Genomic DNA, 16,769 nt, shown 5'->3' with positions numbered 1-16,769 from the left:
TTTTTTTGGGTTTCCCATGACTTATCCATAAGTTTATGAGCAGCCCTTACAGGTCTGTTACTTACATTTTAATTATATGTGAACAACAAAATGATATTCTACCGGTTTCACGTCAATTATAAAATGCAACAAGAGTAATTGCAACCATCACTAACAACAACAAAATTCTCTGGTCGCAGCAATGTTGTTGAAAATTAAAAAGTATTATCTATATGGGTAAATACGCGATTCGAAAGAATGTATGGTTATACCGATTCAAAGGTAGTTTTATTCCCATTACACCGTGAATCTGCAAGTTAACAGGAATGTGCAGGTGTGGTTAAAATATGCAACATCCAGCAGACGATGTTTGGACTGTTCTTATCAGTGTAGACATCTACGATCCTCGTACATAATTAAAATGAAAATATTATGACTATCGTTTATTTTATTACAGGATCGCAAGAAGCAATTAAAAATATACAGGGTGTACATTGCATTAAATATAAAATGTAGGATGGACCTACAGATTAAGTAATGCTTAAATGGTAAATGAATTAGAAATAAAAGCAATGAAAGAAAAACAAATGATACGACACGACTGTAGAAATAACTCTTAATAGATATGGTATAGGAAATGAAACCAAAAAACTGGTGAAGTAAATCAGTTAAAAGGTTCGTGAACTTTTAACAAAAAAATTCTTAATACCAAAGCAAATGATAATCGCTGAAAAGTCATACAGTATTTGTTTAGGATTGGTTTTATGGCATTAAAATGCACGGTGGTAATAAAATAATAATCCAGGACGTCGCTAAACAGTGGAGACTGGTAGCTGACACTAAGATGACTGTACGTGACAACACTAACAAAACAGTTTAAGTATGTAACTGCTTTCAATCATCACGTTCTTAACATTTTGAAATATTTTCGCAATATCATCTATACCCATATAAACTATACAATAGGATTTTTGTATTGATATTATTATGTATTTAAATTTCTTCCTTTGCGTGTTCAGTTCAAATAGTACAAACATTGATAAAGATAAACAAAAATTTTAAAAATGCTTGAAAATAAAAATGTCTGTTTAAACTATTTCAATCTATGAAAATATATGATAGACACTTCATACACAAAAACATGCAACACGAAAATATTTTTTCTATTGATTCTTCTCAGGCATTCAAAACCGTAACAGAAATATAATAGTAGTGCAAATATTGAAAAGGTACTCTGCTTGATTGTCGTAACAGCTGCCCCTTTTACATTGCGCTGCTCTGAAGCTTCATCAAATATTAATGAGCTATTTTACCGTGCTTAACGAATGTTCTATTTACATACCGTGATCACTTTTACATACTTTGAAACCCGAGTAAGCACACAGTTGAGATCAGACAAGCAGTATTTAGAAATAACTCATTAGTAGATATATTTGAAAATAAATTCGAAGTGTAACAAAACTTTAAAATTAATGAATTACGGCTATAAATTAAAGTGCATTTATTATTATCTCTGGAATGTTTGAAGTAGTTAAAATTACCTTGTATGTATAAAAAGTTAATTTATCTGTAAATTAATATTGCGCATACTTATCAATATTAATCTCAACTCCTTCAATTGTTATTCTGAAGGTAACAATTATTGGAAAAGGTGTATGTTTAATAATAAACCAGGTTTTGAAAATCATATACCTATTTGCTATCTTCATACTCTCTTAAAATTAAGATCCTAAAAATGTTTCTATATTCGATACCACAATGTAGTCAATTATGAAATATTTGGATAAATGTTTATATTCACATGCATATATATTAACATAACTACAAAAATGAATGAGTCATCGATGAAATGAAAAATGTCAATGAAATTCTCTGAGATTCTTTCATATCTTTTACGACCAACAGTATCCACGATAATGCCAGCACACACAAAACATTTAAAAGGACTATGCCAGACAACATAAAACTATCCCAGTAAAAGTGACAGCAAAACTCAAAAACTCACTTGATAACACTGTTTAGACAAAAGCAGTACGGCGGGAGCTACACAAAGCTAACACATAAGCTTAATGATTAGAAGAATGTGGTATGGTCCTATTAATAAGCGTCTACAATGTTTCCTACAAACGGCCGTGTTTGTGCCTGGAGATCTTCAAAATATATTAAAAGGAAAGTTATAAAGACTTTAGAGCGTTTAGTGAGGAGTATATTTCCCTCCTCAATATCATTGAAGCAATTGGTCGATATTCTGGTACAAGCATGGGACAACATTTCATTGAAAATCATTCAGACACTATTCTGCGAAGAACTCCGCTTTAAAAGCAAAGGGTAATTATACACCGTGATAACTTCAGACCACACACATACCTGAGAAAATTGAGAATCAATTTATATGCAGATTTACTGCTGTAATGTAAATTAAATATACATGAACTATCAATTTGATTCAAGTAGGTAAAATAGTTTTAAAATGTGTGACACTTTTATTGAAATCTCTAATAATAATCAATCTATGAGTAATAAAATATCGTCGTCGGATGTTGTAAATATCAGTTCCTTAACAATTAGACACCAAAGCAAACACAACCTCGTTTCCAACACAATGTACAGAAAATTAGCCATTGTTTGACCATCAAAACCGCCAATTAATCGAGCTCTTAATGGTCTGGGTATCAAGTTAATGGGGAAATTCAGTTTTATAATGCTGCACTTTAATATCCAAAATTAGATCAGATACAATAAAGCAGCTCTGATTACACCGTTTGCCGGCTTATTAAAACCGTTAAAGTTTATTAGCCGGTTCAGCATACTTGATACAATATTGTAGGTATTTTTTTTGATAACCTGCATTTACATTAAACGTGACGTAAACCTTTCGAAGGAAATAATTTGTATAAGGAGCGCACGTAATAATTTCAACAAATAATTAACTTTATTGCAGAACATTAAAATATAGTTTAACAAAATATTGGTTTAAATAAAGAGACATTGCTAATGTTAAGTTATTCATATGTTCCTTGAATTTAGTAACATAAAACATACTTTCTACCAAAATATTGATGTCGATAAGCGTTTTCGCTATTCTTAGATTATCTGGCATATAATGAAAACTAGCAAGTTGCCAATAGAAATCCAGGGGATGGACAAAATAACATGAACAGCTGACATATACACAATATGTAATTATTAGGTATTTCGCAGCTTCCGTTATAAAGGGTTTCGCGATCGCAGAGATTTCCATGAATGTAAGCTTTGTGGAGCTCCCGTGGTACTCTCTTTGTCGAAACAGTATTATTGAAATGAGTGTCGGGTTCGGCGCTCACTTTTCCCGTGATAGCGTTTCGCCCACTATTCCTTTTTTCCGATAATAATTTACCATGTTTTGGGTATACTTTCATTACCCTGAATACTAGCATTAGTGAAACGTTAAACAATTCGTCTATTACCACACATTTCATGGAGAGCTTGATTTAACTGATGCAGAACAAAGCGTATAATACGTTGAAATATAACCTACAATATTTGGTGTGCAAACTGAACAATACATCTGCGTTCCATTAGTTACATGAAAGCAGTATTATCAACATTGCTTAGTGTTCATATTATATATATATATATATATATATATATATATATATATATATGATTACTAAAAACGAATTATCTATTATTACTTGAGGTCATGAAATTTGGTTTAGATCATTGGCATTTTACAACACATGCTTGATAATAACTAAAAAGTATGTTTATCTTAATAGATAAGAATATAATACTGGTTTTATACTTCGAATTAATTCTCTAATTTCTGCTTGAAGAGAGAGGATTTAAAAATGCATATTTTATATAAAATATAAATAAAAATATCTCGAAGAATCTCATTAATACTTAAAAAAGAGTTAGAAAATGTCCTTAATCTATAAAAGAATTGTTAACCTCTCCCTTTTAATATCTTTTATCATTTTGTTCTCCTATTCATAAACACAATTGATAAATAATTTCTACATATTGCTATGATTTACTCAAAGTAACTCACCTCTAGGAGTACTTATTACATCTGTTATGTTTTACAAAATAACTTATCGCAACTAATTATAATTGAATATCCACTTGAAGTATAATGAATCGATTTGTTAATTAAACATTTAATGGTCATAAACAATTATATCATAATGCTACTCTGAGCGTATGAATATTTGAAACAATTGAAATATTAACAGAACTTACCGCAAAATATACCATTGTATACATTGAGAATGATGAATGTCCTGATGGAAATGATAACCTATAAGAAAAATATTGAATTTGGAATTAAACTTAGTTCTTCGAGAGGGTTACCTTAATTCTTTCATGATACGTTTATTGTCTCTATATTGCGGATTCAAGCAATCGAATTCTGTGTGATATACGTGCTGGTTCTCTGGAAGAGAACAGTTTATGCTAGGCTGACATACTGTGTAGAAATGTGGTCTTAATCGCCCTAAAAATAAAGAAATTGTTAGTAAGAAAGTAAGAAACTTTTATTTATATATTGGATCTAAGAAAGAGTAAATATCTGTAGTGTCTGGTAACTAGATTCTTATTTTCATTTTCGTCAATTATGAAAAGAAAGATCTCAAAATAAAATTGAAAAAATATGCTAGCTGCAAGTACTAGACACCCAAGTAAGTATTGCAAGTGGTTGCTGAAAGTTCAAATGTAATAAAAGTAGATGTCAGTATGTGTGTGTACATGTTGGAGAGTCTTGTTAGCTACCTGAGCCTCAAATGCGACAATTTCAAAGCCATTAAGGCAGAAATGAAGTACATTATTTAATATGATTTGGTCGAAAAAATTCCATTATTTTTGAGATATTTTTTCTGTATTATACAAAATATCGTTGATTTTGAACCAAAAAGCCCTAGTTCAACACCAATAAGCACGTAGTGCTATAACTATGTGGCTTAACTATGTGGTCATTATTTAAGATAATTGTTCATTCAAAATTAAAAATTTCGTCAAGTATTTGTTACTGTATGACGCTGGAAATATTTAACAAAACCTAAGGTTCCGCTCTTTCACAGTAAACAAAACAAAATCGTTCATGTTTTATTATTTCATACCACTTTTGGTACAAAACTCCACTTACATATCGAGAATCTATGACTTTTCGGATTTTTGCTTCATCATTTCCAAGATATGTAAAACAAAGTTAGAATGGGAGCTTTATAATAAAGTTAAGCAAAATATATTTTAATAATTGCTTTAATGAGGTGCCATTGATGTTTTTGAAGATAGTATAATCTAATTTCTTGACAATTCTAATTTTATGAATATTTATAATCAAATTATGAATCATTATGAAATAATAAAGATACTACATTAATAAAATACTGCAGAATCAAAAATAACTTTATTAGAATGAAGTATAAGACTAACCTATCGTGTACTTCATAACGTCAGTAGTTAACTGAGAACAAGCTGCACCAAAGGCGAACATCCCTATTGCACAGTAGAGATTGTATACCCAGTAAGGTAATTTCCATTTTAGAAAACAGAATGTTTTCCTATCGTTAGGTCTATTGAGAATTTCTGTTAAGGTCATCTGAAACAAACGAAAGACGAATTTATTCAATGTGATTATGTTTTGTTCTTCCACTAACAATTTTGTTTTAAATCACTTAATTACAAGGATAACATTATCGAATAAAACGCCGCATAAACATAATCGTAGTTTTAAGAGCGTGTTTCTAATAATAGATAAGAGAAATATTAAATTATTGATGTATGTGTCTAAACTATTATTATATGTAAAACTATAAATATGTATATTTTATAGGTCTACGTTAACAGATTAAATAATGTTTGGCCTCTAACCAAATTTCTAGATACACAATTTATGATGAATTAAAAGTAGTGGTATAAAAATAATATTTATGAATAATTTTATATCAAGGTTTAAGATGATATTAATATAAATATAATAATTATTTCCACTTTCTTTTCGCGATATATTTTTTTGTTGTGTATTATTGTATCACTCAAATGACACTTACTCTTTGTAAGATTCGGATAAAAAAAGACAAAATATGTATACGATGCTGATGTTATTGTCGTTTTATTTAAAAACTAAAATATTAAAACTTCGAATGATTTTGAAACAGAATGTGCATAGCTATACCAGCACCTATAGTGTTTTGGTACATGATTAAGAAATAATCTATGAATATTTTTTCTCATAATGATCTCACTCTGTCTATTTGATATGACAGTAGATGATTAATATCAATATTATTCATGATATTAATTATATCTGAAAAACTCTCCAGAAAAAATTACTTCGGCTACCATACGGCGAGCGTTATTATGGCCGCTGCTCATTTGTTGCTCATTCATAAACATTATTCTAAAATAACTTGTAGCCAATTGGAACTCGAAGTCGTAAAATACTAAGGATTACCATCGGGCTGACGCTTCGGTGTCGGTACGGCGTACAAACGCTGTTTCGCGCTCTGAGTGTATTTTACGGTATGTACACCATGCACTACATAGACAAATTGCTTCCGAAATTGGGGAAGAAATATGACGACAGTGCCATTGAGGTGGTTTAATCAATTGAATCGTTTTTGTAGAAAATACAATATACAAAAACTGAACATATGTTTCCGACTCTAACAAAACTAAATGCCACCTGTTAATATTTTGAAATTATATGATTAAACACACATCGTAAAATTGGGCATAATTTTCAAGTAATAGCAATTTTGCATCAACATTTTTAAAATTTTATTCGAGACCGAGACGGACAAATGTTATTCCTTTAGACATTAGTGGTTTTTTCAGTACTAGGTTAGGTTCTTTTTCTAAAGCTTCTAAGTATTGCTATCAATTAGGAAGTCTTCCAAATTTTGGATATAATTCCCTTTTTCCATTAGGAGTATGTAGATTTTCTACTAGTGCTAAATTTTCTACCATGCTCAGAATAATTGCAGCAAGTTTGCGATATTGTAAGTAAGATATTGTATATCACATTTTCTATTTTCTAATATCGAGGTGTTATTTACTTGATCAAAATAATGAGATAAAACTATCCAAACTTTTAAATTTTAATGTTTTTTTCACTACTTATTTCTTTTCTTTTTAACTATTGTAATAAAATATAAAATCCAAATATAGTTGATTAATTTAATATAAGTTAAACGGTACAATAAAAGCTAATGACTATCATACCACAAATATTTCACCAAACTAAAAATAAAACATGGAATCAAAGTATAACTAAAGTATTGATTAAATGTTTAATTTTGTATCAGCTTATCTGACAATAAATGCATGCAAAATTATGAATAATATATGAATAATGAACAACAATTAATTCGGTTCATATTTTGGTATCCCCATAAAAAATTAAAATACTCCTCAGTCATATGATGTAGGAGTAATATTTGGATTCGCAAATTTTGCAATTCCTATTGATGAATGCATTGTTTATTAAATGGATATAATATATATGAAAATACATAATATAAAAGGGCAATTATTAAAATCAATTAAACCATTTAACTAATTGTAAAATTACACTCTATACTATCGATGGTAACACTTGGTAATATTAGCCTATATAATCTTAAAAAATACAGCTCATATTTCGTAACTGTCCTGTTCGCTAGATTTAGCACTATTAGACTTCTGACTATTTCTAAAAGAATGACGACTCAAGTGCGTAGTTTTGCGCCATTTCAAAACATTAAAATTGAACCGAAGGGAGCTTGAGAGGCTATTATAGAAAATTAATTTAGTAACTGTTTTGAATACGACAAAAAAACCTTAGCATAAATGTATTGTACCCAAGATGGATTTTTAGGGAGAGGGTGAAAATATAAATAACCTGTTATCACTTTTGAGTAAAAGCAAACCCTGGAAAATTAATTAAAGTTAAGATACCAATCTCACTGAAGAATATATTAATGTTAATATAAGGCTGATAATCACTGATTATAGTTGTATGCTATGAGCAGTTTAAACTCTGTTCTTTATAATGTCATGTTACAGTATGTTATATGGCAATTAATTAGGAATTTCTCCAAAGATTTGTTAATATAAGATCAAGAATACCCATCAAATCGGTTTTCTCCGAATCAATTAACTTTAAACATTATAAAACTTCGTGTTGAAATACACATTCAACGAAACATAAATAAATAAATAAATATATATATATATATATAATCCTGTTTTCGTTGCATTTTCTTTGAAGATGCTTAAAATAGCACAAACTATGAAACATATCAAAACTATCACGGTTTTTAGTGCCACAAAGATCCCTGTGATTCGTCAAGCAAGTTAATTTATATAATCCCGTCTTTGATCGTTAAAATAAACCCAACGATGTCATTCGAGAATCCACCGGTTTCCCTTTAACTCCGATTTATCTCACAGTAAAATACCTGATCGATATAAAAGGACTCATACTTTTTTTGGCTGTACAATAGCTCCCGATTCTAACCTTCCAACCTCTATTGTCAACGTTCCATGCTACTGTTTTCGCCTACAACAATACCCAAGGATCCACGACCATTGCCGCCTATACAAAAACGACTTTACCTGTACGAAGGAATGAATCGCTGCGTCAACGAATAACTTCGCCAGGCCAACTGGATTTCACCTTTGATGTCTACATTCCGAATTTAGTACGCTCGCTTTTATAGCGAACCTTATAGGACAGACATCTTTATGAATGAAAACGAGGTTATTTATAGTTTACTATATGATTTAAGATGGTTTAACTATAATATTTTTTTGATTATAAAAGGAGGGTTATAATTTTCATATACGCGTGTTTGTATCAAGCATGAAGTAAACATTGTTGAATAAATTTGCATTGAAAAACTTTTTTTTGCTCTCGACAGTGAATGTGAACAACAAAAATATTAAAACTTAAGAAACATGGTATTATTTAACATTATTATCTCTTCTACTGTCAAGAATATTCCTTATTCTCTCAAAAAATTGGGGTGTAATTTCGGTTTTTTTAATAGATATATAGTAATTTTTATTCAATAAAGCCATAGTATAGTGGGAAACTGAGCCATTTTCAAAACAATCAAAACATCACGTATGGTGAAAAAGTATAATGAAAAAGGTCGAGATCGTAGCGCAGAGAAACTTAAAAAGGATGGAAATAGAAAGAAATGGTCCATCATGAACCGCATGAACTTAGTTACTCAACAAAAATTTAATGAAAAATTAAAAGATGAAACTTTTGATATATTCAGCATATAACCCGCACCTTGCCGTGTCTGATAGTCGTTGTCTATGTATTTGCTTCATTGTTTTAATGATGCAAAACTTCAAAAGATGACTGTGAAAATCACAGTCTGGTATATTGGTACAGTCACTATAAATGTTATAAAATAAAAACATAATTATCTCAAACTAACACCAGATATGAACTGGAAAAAGTTAAAAAAGTTAACAGCAAATATAATGTAATAATATAAATTATATTATTAACACAATAAACGTAAGATCACTGAAATGTATGTATCAATTTTTGTCCACAGTTTAAAACTGTTGTGTTGTTTAGCGCGATATATGATTTTATGTATACGGATTTCATATTTCTGAAAATCATTTTCATTTCTGATCAGATAAAAAGTTTCATAGCACTAAATGATAAGTTTACGTGAGTTTACACAGCCCCTTACCGGAGTTACCGGAGGGATAACAAGTAAGAGGACGTTATCTATGTTTTATATGAAGTATATTTGCTCAAATTATCTCTAAAATTTAAGTACTGCTAATATATACACGAAAAATTAAAATATAATACCAATAAGGAATATTTTAATAGTGGCATTAATTTAATAACAGGCATTCTTGCGGTAATATCATAAGTGAAATAAATATAGAATAGTATATATAAGTATAACGTTTAAAAGCAAAGAACATTATCGCAAAAACGTCTATATTATACACATCAACACTATAACTCCCATCTTGTTCATCGAAGAGTAGAGTCGCAGGCGTACAAATGACTTGTCATCCAGCTCCATAAAACATTATTTACGACACATGCATTAAACGTTCTATATCAATGACAGAAATTATATATCCTACACTTACAATAAATCATCCCATCACCTGACCTAAATTACTCGAATATTAAATTAAACACGAGAAGAGTTTTAAGTAGAATATCAACAAAAATTCGTTTGTTTTGATATTAAAGGTTTATATAAACTGCTACTGGTAACATAAATCAGCCTGATTCCTCAATTTTATTATTTCATTTGTAATATGCACTTGAATAATGCCGTTGCCTCTTTAAAGGTACTGCAGTTAATGAATAGACGTATATTTATCTATTTATCCATAGAATAAATGAATCAACATTCACAAAATTGTATAAAATTGTCATGAAATTATATAAGTTTACTTCCTTTTCAACTGAACTCGATTTGTTATTACATATTGGAATTAATTCATAGCATCTTTTTTATAAAAAATAATTTATTATAAAAGATATCCAACGCTTTTGTGTTTCAATACACAATTATTCGCAAGTCAATTTCCTTCCTTGCCTATTGTTAATCAGTCACCTCTCAATGCTTTAACTAATTCTTCAATTGTTTATATTAAGAATATAAATGTATAACCCGCCTATGATTACTCTTAAAGCCATAAAACAAAGGACAAAAAGAACTCTTCGGAGACGGATCCTTAATGCATTAAAAACATAAAAAAATAAAACAAAAGCAAATGCCAACCGTCCAAACCGACCATGATAAAAAGGGGCACCTTACCGAACGCTGCGCGCAGACTAAAAGCGTCAGTTCGCAAGTCGTTAAAAGAAGCGTATCATTTTAAGAGGACCGAGAAAAGAAAATAAAAGAAGAGCAAACCGTTCCGAACTCAACAAATTGAGGAAGTGGAGGCTGTTTCGACCTTTGTTTATCTTATTTATGTATTTATTTGTTTTGGTATCTTAATGGTATGTCTAGATTATATTCATGGAAATGTGATTAAAAGGAAGACTGATGTCATCAAAATCATGCTATATTATCTATTTTGTTTTCTTACAGAAACTACATAAGGTAGTGGAACACTGAAATTATAGCAGCAGTGGTGGAGTCAATTATGGCCCCTCTCACAACAACGATATTCTAAATATAATGTTAGGACACATTAATACATATTATGACGTACATTTTGATGACGTGCATTGACTGTTTTATTGAACGGACTATAGAATCCAATCTATCCATTTGCCATTATTGTTTTGCCGCTGAAACTGATGAGATATCTAGTATCACAGGCTTTTTATAACTCATATGAAGCTATTATGTATTATTTAGTTTCCGTATTTTGTGTTATTCTCAATTCATGTTTATTTTACATCTTATAAGTACGGTTATTAATTCAGCTATACAATATATATTTAGGTTTTGTGACGTAATTTTATGTATTTGTAAATTTCCGCTTGTGGTAATAATCTGGAATGCCCCTCTGAAGCGTCCAATAGTATCTTTTAACATTATTTTGACAATTTGTTTATCGTTAAAGTCTTAATGATTGCCTAAAAATGTATCTATAACATCCTTAAATGTTTCTCCATAGTGACCCTAAGGGCGAACCCTCATGGTTATGATGAATTGTGGGTCAGTCATAAAGCATCTAATGTCTAGACCGACGAAAAAACCTTCCTTCGCCATTACTTCTGAGAGGCCCGGAAACTTTGAAACTATGTAGTTGAAGCAATTTTATTTTTTCCCCTCACTTTTATTTTATTTAAAATACCCCATCTACCCCATGGTCATCGTGTTGTCCAACTTCTATACTGTTTGCGAACTCCAATCGCTCTACATGGATCTGTTACTAAGACTGGGGATGACGCATGCTTTGAGTTTCACGTGCTGTTATGTTATCCTCCTCATTCCACCAGTGCCAGTACACTTGTATATTGTATGTTGCAGTGTCGCTTCGGTACATATACTAAAATCTCCATATTTGGGAGATGATTTTACAAATTGCTTCATCAATCCCAACTTTATATGCAGCGGTAATAAAAAGATACGTTAAAGTGCCAATGTTTCATGGATGAGGTTCTTCTCACCAACTTCAAGCACTCTCAGCGGCCAACTTTTGCTCGGCTCTGATATCTAACAAGCATAAAAGGCAAAGAAATTTAGTAAACCCAGCTTGTTGTCCCAGTCACATAAACAAAATTTTAAAATCGCATATCAGCCAACCACGGTCTTTATATTTTAACTTGCGAAGAACTAATTCCAAATTTTTCTATGTTTCTTTGGGGTGTATAATTTAACCTACAGAAATGGAAACAAAAATTTTCATTGTATTATATCGTATTAGATATTTAGTGCATTTCAAAAAATCACTCACGTCTTGGACTTTTTTCCAAAACATAAACAGAATAACATATGTTATTGGAAAAGCCTACGAAAGTAAAAAAGTATGCTCAGCTATATTTTCAGATATAGCACAAACCTTCGATAAGGTTTAGCATGAAGGCCTTGTTCATAAACTACAGAAAATGCGACCAAAACAACACACCGAACTATTAAAATCGTACATTACAACCAGAACGTTTAGAGTCAAACAAGAAGAAGCTTACTCTACAATAAAAGAAGCTAAAGCAGGTGTACTCTACACTTGTGATATACTACTGATAAATGGAGAATATTACGATGGCTACATTTGCTGATGATACTGCGACTATAGCTGTCAGAGACAGGCGAGTGACAATATAAATAATTGGACACAAGCTTGGAAAATAAGAATCTGAATGAATGAAAGTAAATCTGGACATGTGCAATTCACCTATAAACAGACCGTACAAGCACCAATAACATTAAATAATACTATTATTCCAGATAGCAACAACGCTAAATATCTCGGATTGAATCTTGGTGCAAAACTTCGTTGGAAGGAACATATAAAGAAAAAAAGAAACCTATATGGACATATGGAGTTCAAATACGGGGATATTCTGCAAAGAGTAACATAAATAAAATACAAATTTTTTAGAACCAAGTCGAAGTCAAAACAAAGAGGTATTGTGGGAGCACCCAAATACTATAGGACTGATTACCTACATCGAGACCATCAGATACCCACAGTCAGTCAAGAAATCCAGAGAATTGCAAGGGGCCATGAGAACGACTGAGATAGGGCCGATGGATCATCCTAGTTATAAATCTAGTTTTAAGTTATCATAAAGACAAATTGTAGGTTAGACGGAAACGAATAGTAACAATGTAATAATTAATAAATAATAAAAAATACATAAAAATTAGTTAAAAATACTCAAACAGATATTTTGTTGCACACATTTTGAATCAATCAGACAGATGAGCGATGAGAAAAAATAATAATGTGAATACTAACTATGATGTAACCATGAATGGCTCCGTGTGTGGCATACAAAATGTAAATGAAATAATCAAAAAAATCTGATCTGAATCAATCTAGTTTAGTCGATATTATCTGTTATGATATAAATGTTATATATCGAATAGTAGCGTGAACTATACTCAATCACGAATTTCTCATTTTATGAATTAATTATACTCGTAAAGATTAACACGTATAAACATTGAATAATAACTGCGGGTTAAGTGTAATAATTGATCAGACATTAAATTTTATATACTGCAAAATCTTGTCCGATATTACAATCAATCAGATACTGCGGGGCGTCCGTTTAAACTCGATGTTACATCTTCATATGTCGTAAAATTTAAAAGTATCGTTTTAGTTAAGACTTACGTTGGCTTAAAATAGACACAAAGATTTGCGTAAACTAACGTAAATATAATTATTAAAACGCAGCAAATCTATCGAATGATTAATTTATATCCTGATTAAAATTAACACAAACAATTTTATATTTATATATGTTTGATAATATTTTATTGGGCAATAAACATACAGGATTGTATAAAATGGCACATACAACAAACGCAACAAATTATATATTACATGTATGTATATGGGTACAAATATTATCTTTATTCTAGTTACGTTATCAGCACGTTAATATCGGGACATTCATACGATCATATCATCCTACAAGACAATGACAGCAACAAGTATTTTAGATATAATATGAATTAACTCGTAATGTTATATAAAGTATGTAGTAGATATTACAGTATTCCATTTTGCATGTTCCATATGAACTCTGCAGAAAATGGATCGAAGCAAAAATTACATCTAAAAACAAGCTGTTCCTCAATGTCTTCAATTGATCTCTTATCAAATATATTTGTAATAATACATATTCTCAATAACTGATTTTAAATAAGCGACTTTCGATTAAACAAAAGGCTACGAATTAATTCCAACACCTATAAATTATTGCGGAAAAACATTATTTTATTACTAATTTGATTCTTAATAAAATAAATTATGATGCAGTTATCAATACCTAAAATAAAAAATTGGAGTAGTTGCAATTTTTCTACTGAGACCTGAATAACTGGGATCTACTTTCATATTTTTCAAAACCATGTATATGTAGTTTACAATGGCAAGGCATCTATAAGCAAGAAGTGTAAAAAAGCATGAGATCCAGTGCATTTCGACAGTGTGTAAACAAAATTTTTATGGGTTGAAAATATTGAATTTATCATACTAAAAACGAGTATTTGCGATGAATTTTATTGCTAATCTTAACTGCAAATCTTTAACATTAACAATCGGAATCCCACATCCTCTGCTTAGGGGTTATCTGCTAATTATGTGAGGTGTTTGGGGTAACATAATTAATGGATGTTTGCTTAATAACAAATGATTACATAGTTTCAATCACTGTGTTTTTATTCATCATTAGGCATACAATATATTTTAATAACGCTACAATGAATCAGCCCAGATTTAAACATTATTTAAAATTAGTAATAAGGATTTGTTTTATAGATTTTTGCTTAGAAATAAACATCGGTAAAAATGATAAAAACAATTTTAATTGGCAATATAATCTAACGACAACGTCTATTGACGTGGACTATAAAGAGAAAAGTAAATATATGGTATTAAGTTATACGTAGATGTAGTTAGATAAAAAATATAGTAATAAAATATCTCATGATAAAACCCACTGCTACAGTCTTGACGTAAAGGATTATTAATATACAAATTCCAATTTTCAATGTATTCCAGCTTATTAACCGAAGAAAATAGATGTTAAGAAATAAAACCGAATTTCACTGTAGATCGATCGGAAAAACTTTGCAGTATAACATATATCAGTTAAACAGAACTATCGGTATAATGGTTCGAAATGCTTCTTCCCACCATGGAGATTACACACCCATTAGTACATCAAGCTGTAAAAATTCTACGTGTTAAATTGACTAGAAAATAGCATCCACATCACTTAATAGGCGCAATATACAGGGCAATTCTAGTAAACGGTTCATTAACTAAGGATCAGAAATTACCCGATTTGAATTTGTGAAAGTCTCGTTGCGTTATTAGCTTTCCGACACATACGTTAACTACGTAAAAAACTTGAAGGATATCTAAGCTGTGTAATTTAAAATAATAAATTAAAATATTTAATATTTATTAATATAAATCGGTTGAAATCTAATTTCGATTCTATAACATGAAATATCTTCTTTAAGAACAAAAATTAATCGTTATTCTGTTATATATTTTCTTCTGACATTTCTCCGACAACTTTGTAATCTTCATACTAACTGCAGAATTAGATTATGCTGCGAATTTTCATTATTATGTGTTAATTAATAGGAATTAATTCATGTCATTTACAAAAGATAAGGTAGATAATAAAATTTTCCTTCATCTGTTAATCCATAAAAATTATGTATTCATTTTATTAATGAATATTAAATATCACAAATTATTAATATAGTAAAATTTGTGCATAAACGGCGACAACGATAAAAAATAAAATTTTAAAACAAAAGTGTCATAAAGGAAGTGAATAAAACAACAATTTATAAACGAAGAACAGCTGTACACCGGCAAAAGCTACAGTAAAGTTAAATAAATGTAGTTAATTATGAAGTACAGGATTTATGTTTACGCATTTCATTAAATTTTTTATAACAATGCATTTTCTTTAATAACAGCCAACAAATCAACTATATAACGATAAGCAAATAATATAAATAAGCAACTGGTGAAGGTAATAAATATCAAATAATATGACATACCTAGTTGTAACATGTGAATATTATTTTGTAACACAACAATAAGTAAATATTACATAAGATATATACAAGAATAATCGGTTGTTGGTTAGGTTATTATTACCTTTAAGACCAGTGAGCTTATCAGTTTTGATAATATAACAGTTTTGTTTATTTCACACGTTGATAGAGACGGCAAAATATACAATAATAATATTTTACTACACAATCAGAACGATCTTGAAGGTGAAAAAGCTTAAGATGAAGAACAAATACGATTAACTTGTTTTATAGCAAATGTTGATTTATGTACGAGGTGTGGCAGTAATTAATGGGTGTTCCGTGTCTGTTTTCACGCTTTTGATTAAGGTAAATCACAAAGATAAAATTTAACACCCTTGCCCATACGGGATTCAAATCACAACTATTACGACATTAGATATTCTTCGAAATCTTCATAGTTGTTAAAATATTTTATTGTGCATGACACATCCAAAGAAAAAAAGTGCTAAGGAGAAGAAATTAGGTAGTAGGTATAGTAAAGGAGTTACCTTCACTATATGTAGCATACGAAAGAATCTCACTCCAGAAACTTGTAAAATACTCAATTATATAATGAATAATGCTCCATCA

The 16,769-nt window shown here is 30.1% G+C and overlaps 2 protein-coding genes across 3 annotated transcripts in view; one reads left to right on the top strand and one right to left on the bottom strand.

Moving 5' to 3' along the window:
- The window catches only part of LOC143201210 (CDAN1-interacting nuclease 1), a 188,988-nt gene that overhangs the window by 56,346 nt on the left and 115,873 nt on the right, over positions 1 to 16,769 (top strand). The gene's annotated exons all lie outside the window — the stretch shown is intronic.
- The window catches only part of LOC143201211 (putative phosphatidate phosphatase), a 39,987-nt gene that overhangs the window by 7,865 nt on the left and 15,353 nt on the right, over positions 1 to 16,769 (bottom strand). For both annotated transcript variants that reach the window (XR_013006910.1, XM_076412132.1), the window contains exons 3-5: positions 5,395 to 5,560; positions 4,315 to 4,456; positions 4,204 to 4,261 (exon numbers count right to left, since the gene is read on the bottom strand). Coding sequence is in view for 1 of the 2 variants with exons in the window: in XM_076412132.1 (XP_076268247.1) it covers positions 4,204 to 4,261; positions 4,315 to 4,456; positions 5,395 to 5,560 (366 nt within the window). In the remaining variant the exon portion in view is untranslated. The remainder of the gene's footprint in view (positions 1 to 4,203; positions 4,262 to 4,314; positions 4,457 to 5,394; positions 5,561 to 16,769) is intronic.

Source organism: Rhynchophorus ferrugineus, unplaced genomic scaffold (assembly GCF_030347505.1).
Source record: "Rhynchophorus ferrugineus isolate W39M unplaced genomic scaffold, kcgeb_rfMv2 rfM8, whole genome shotgun sequence".
Taxonomy (NCBI): domain Eukaryota; kingdom Metazoa; phylum Arthropoda; class Insecta; order Coleoptera; family Curculionidae; genus Rhynchophorus; species Rhynchophorus ferrugineus.
This window is presented reverse-complemented; position numbering and strand designations above follow the sequence as displayed.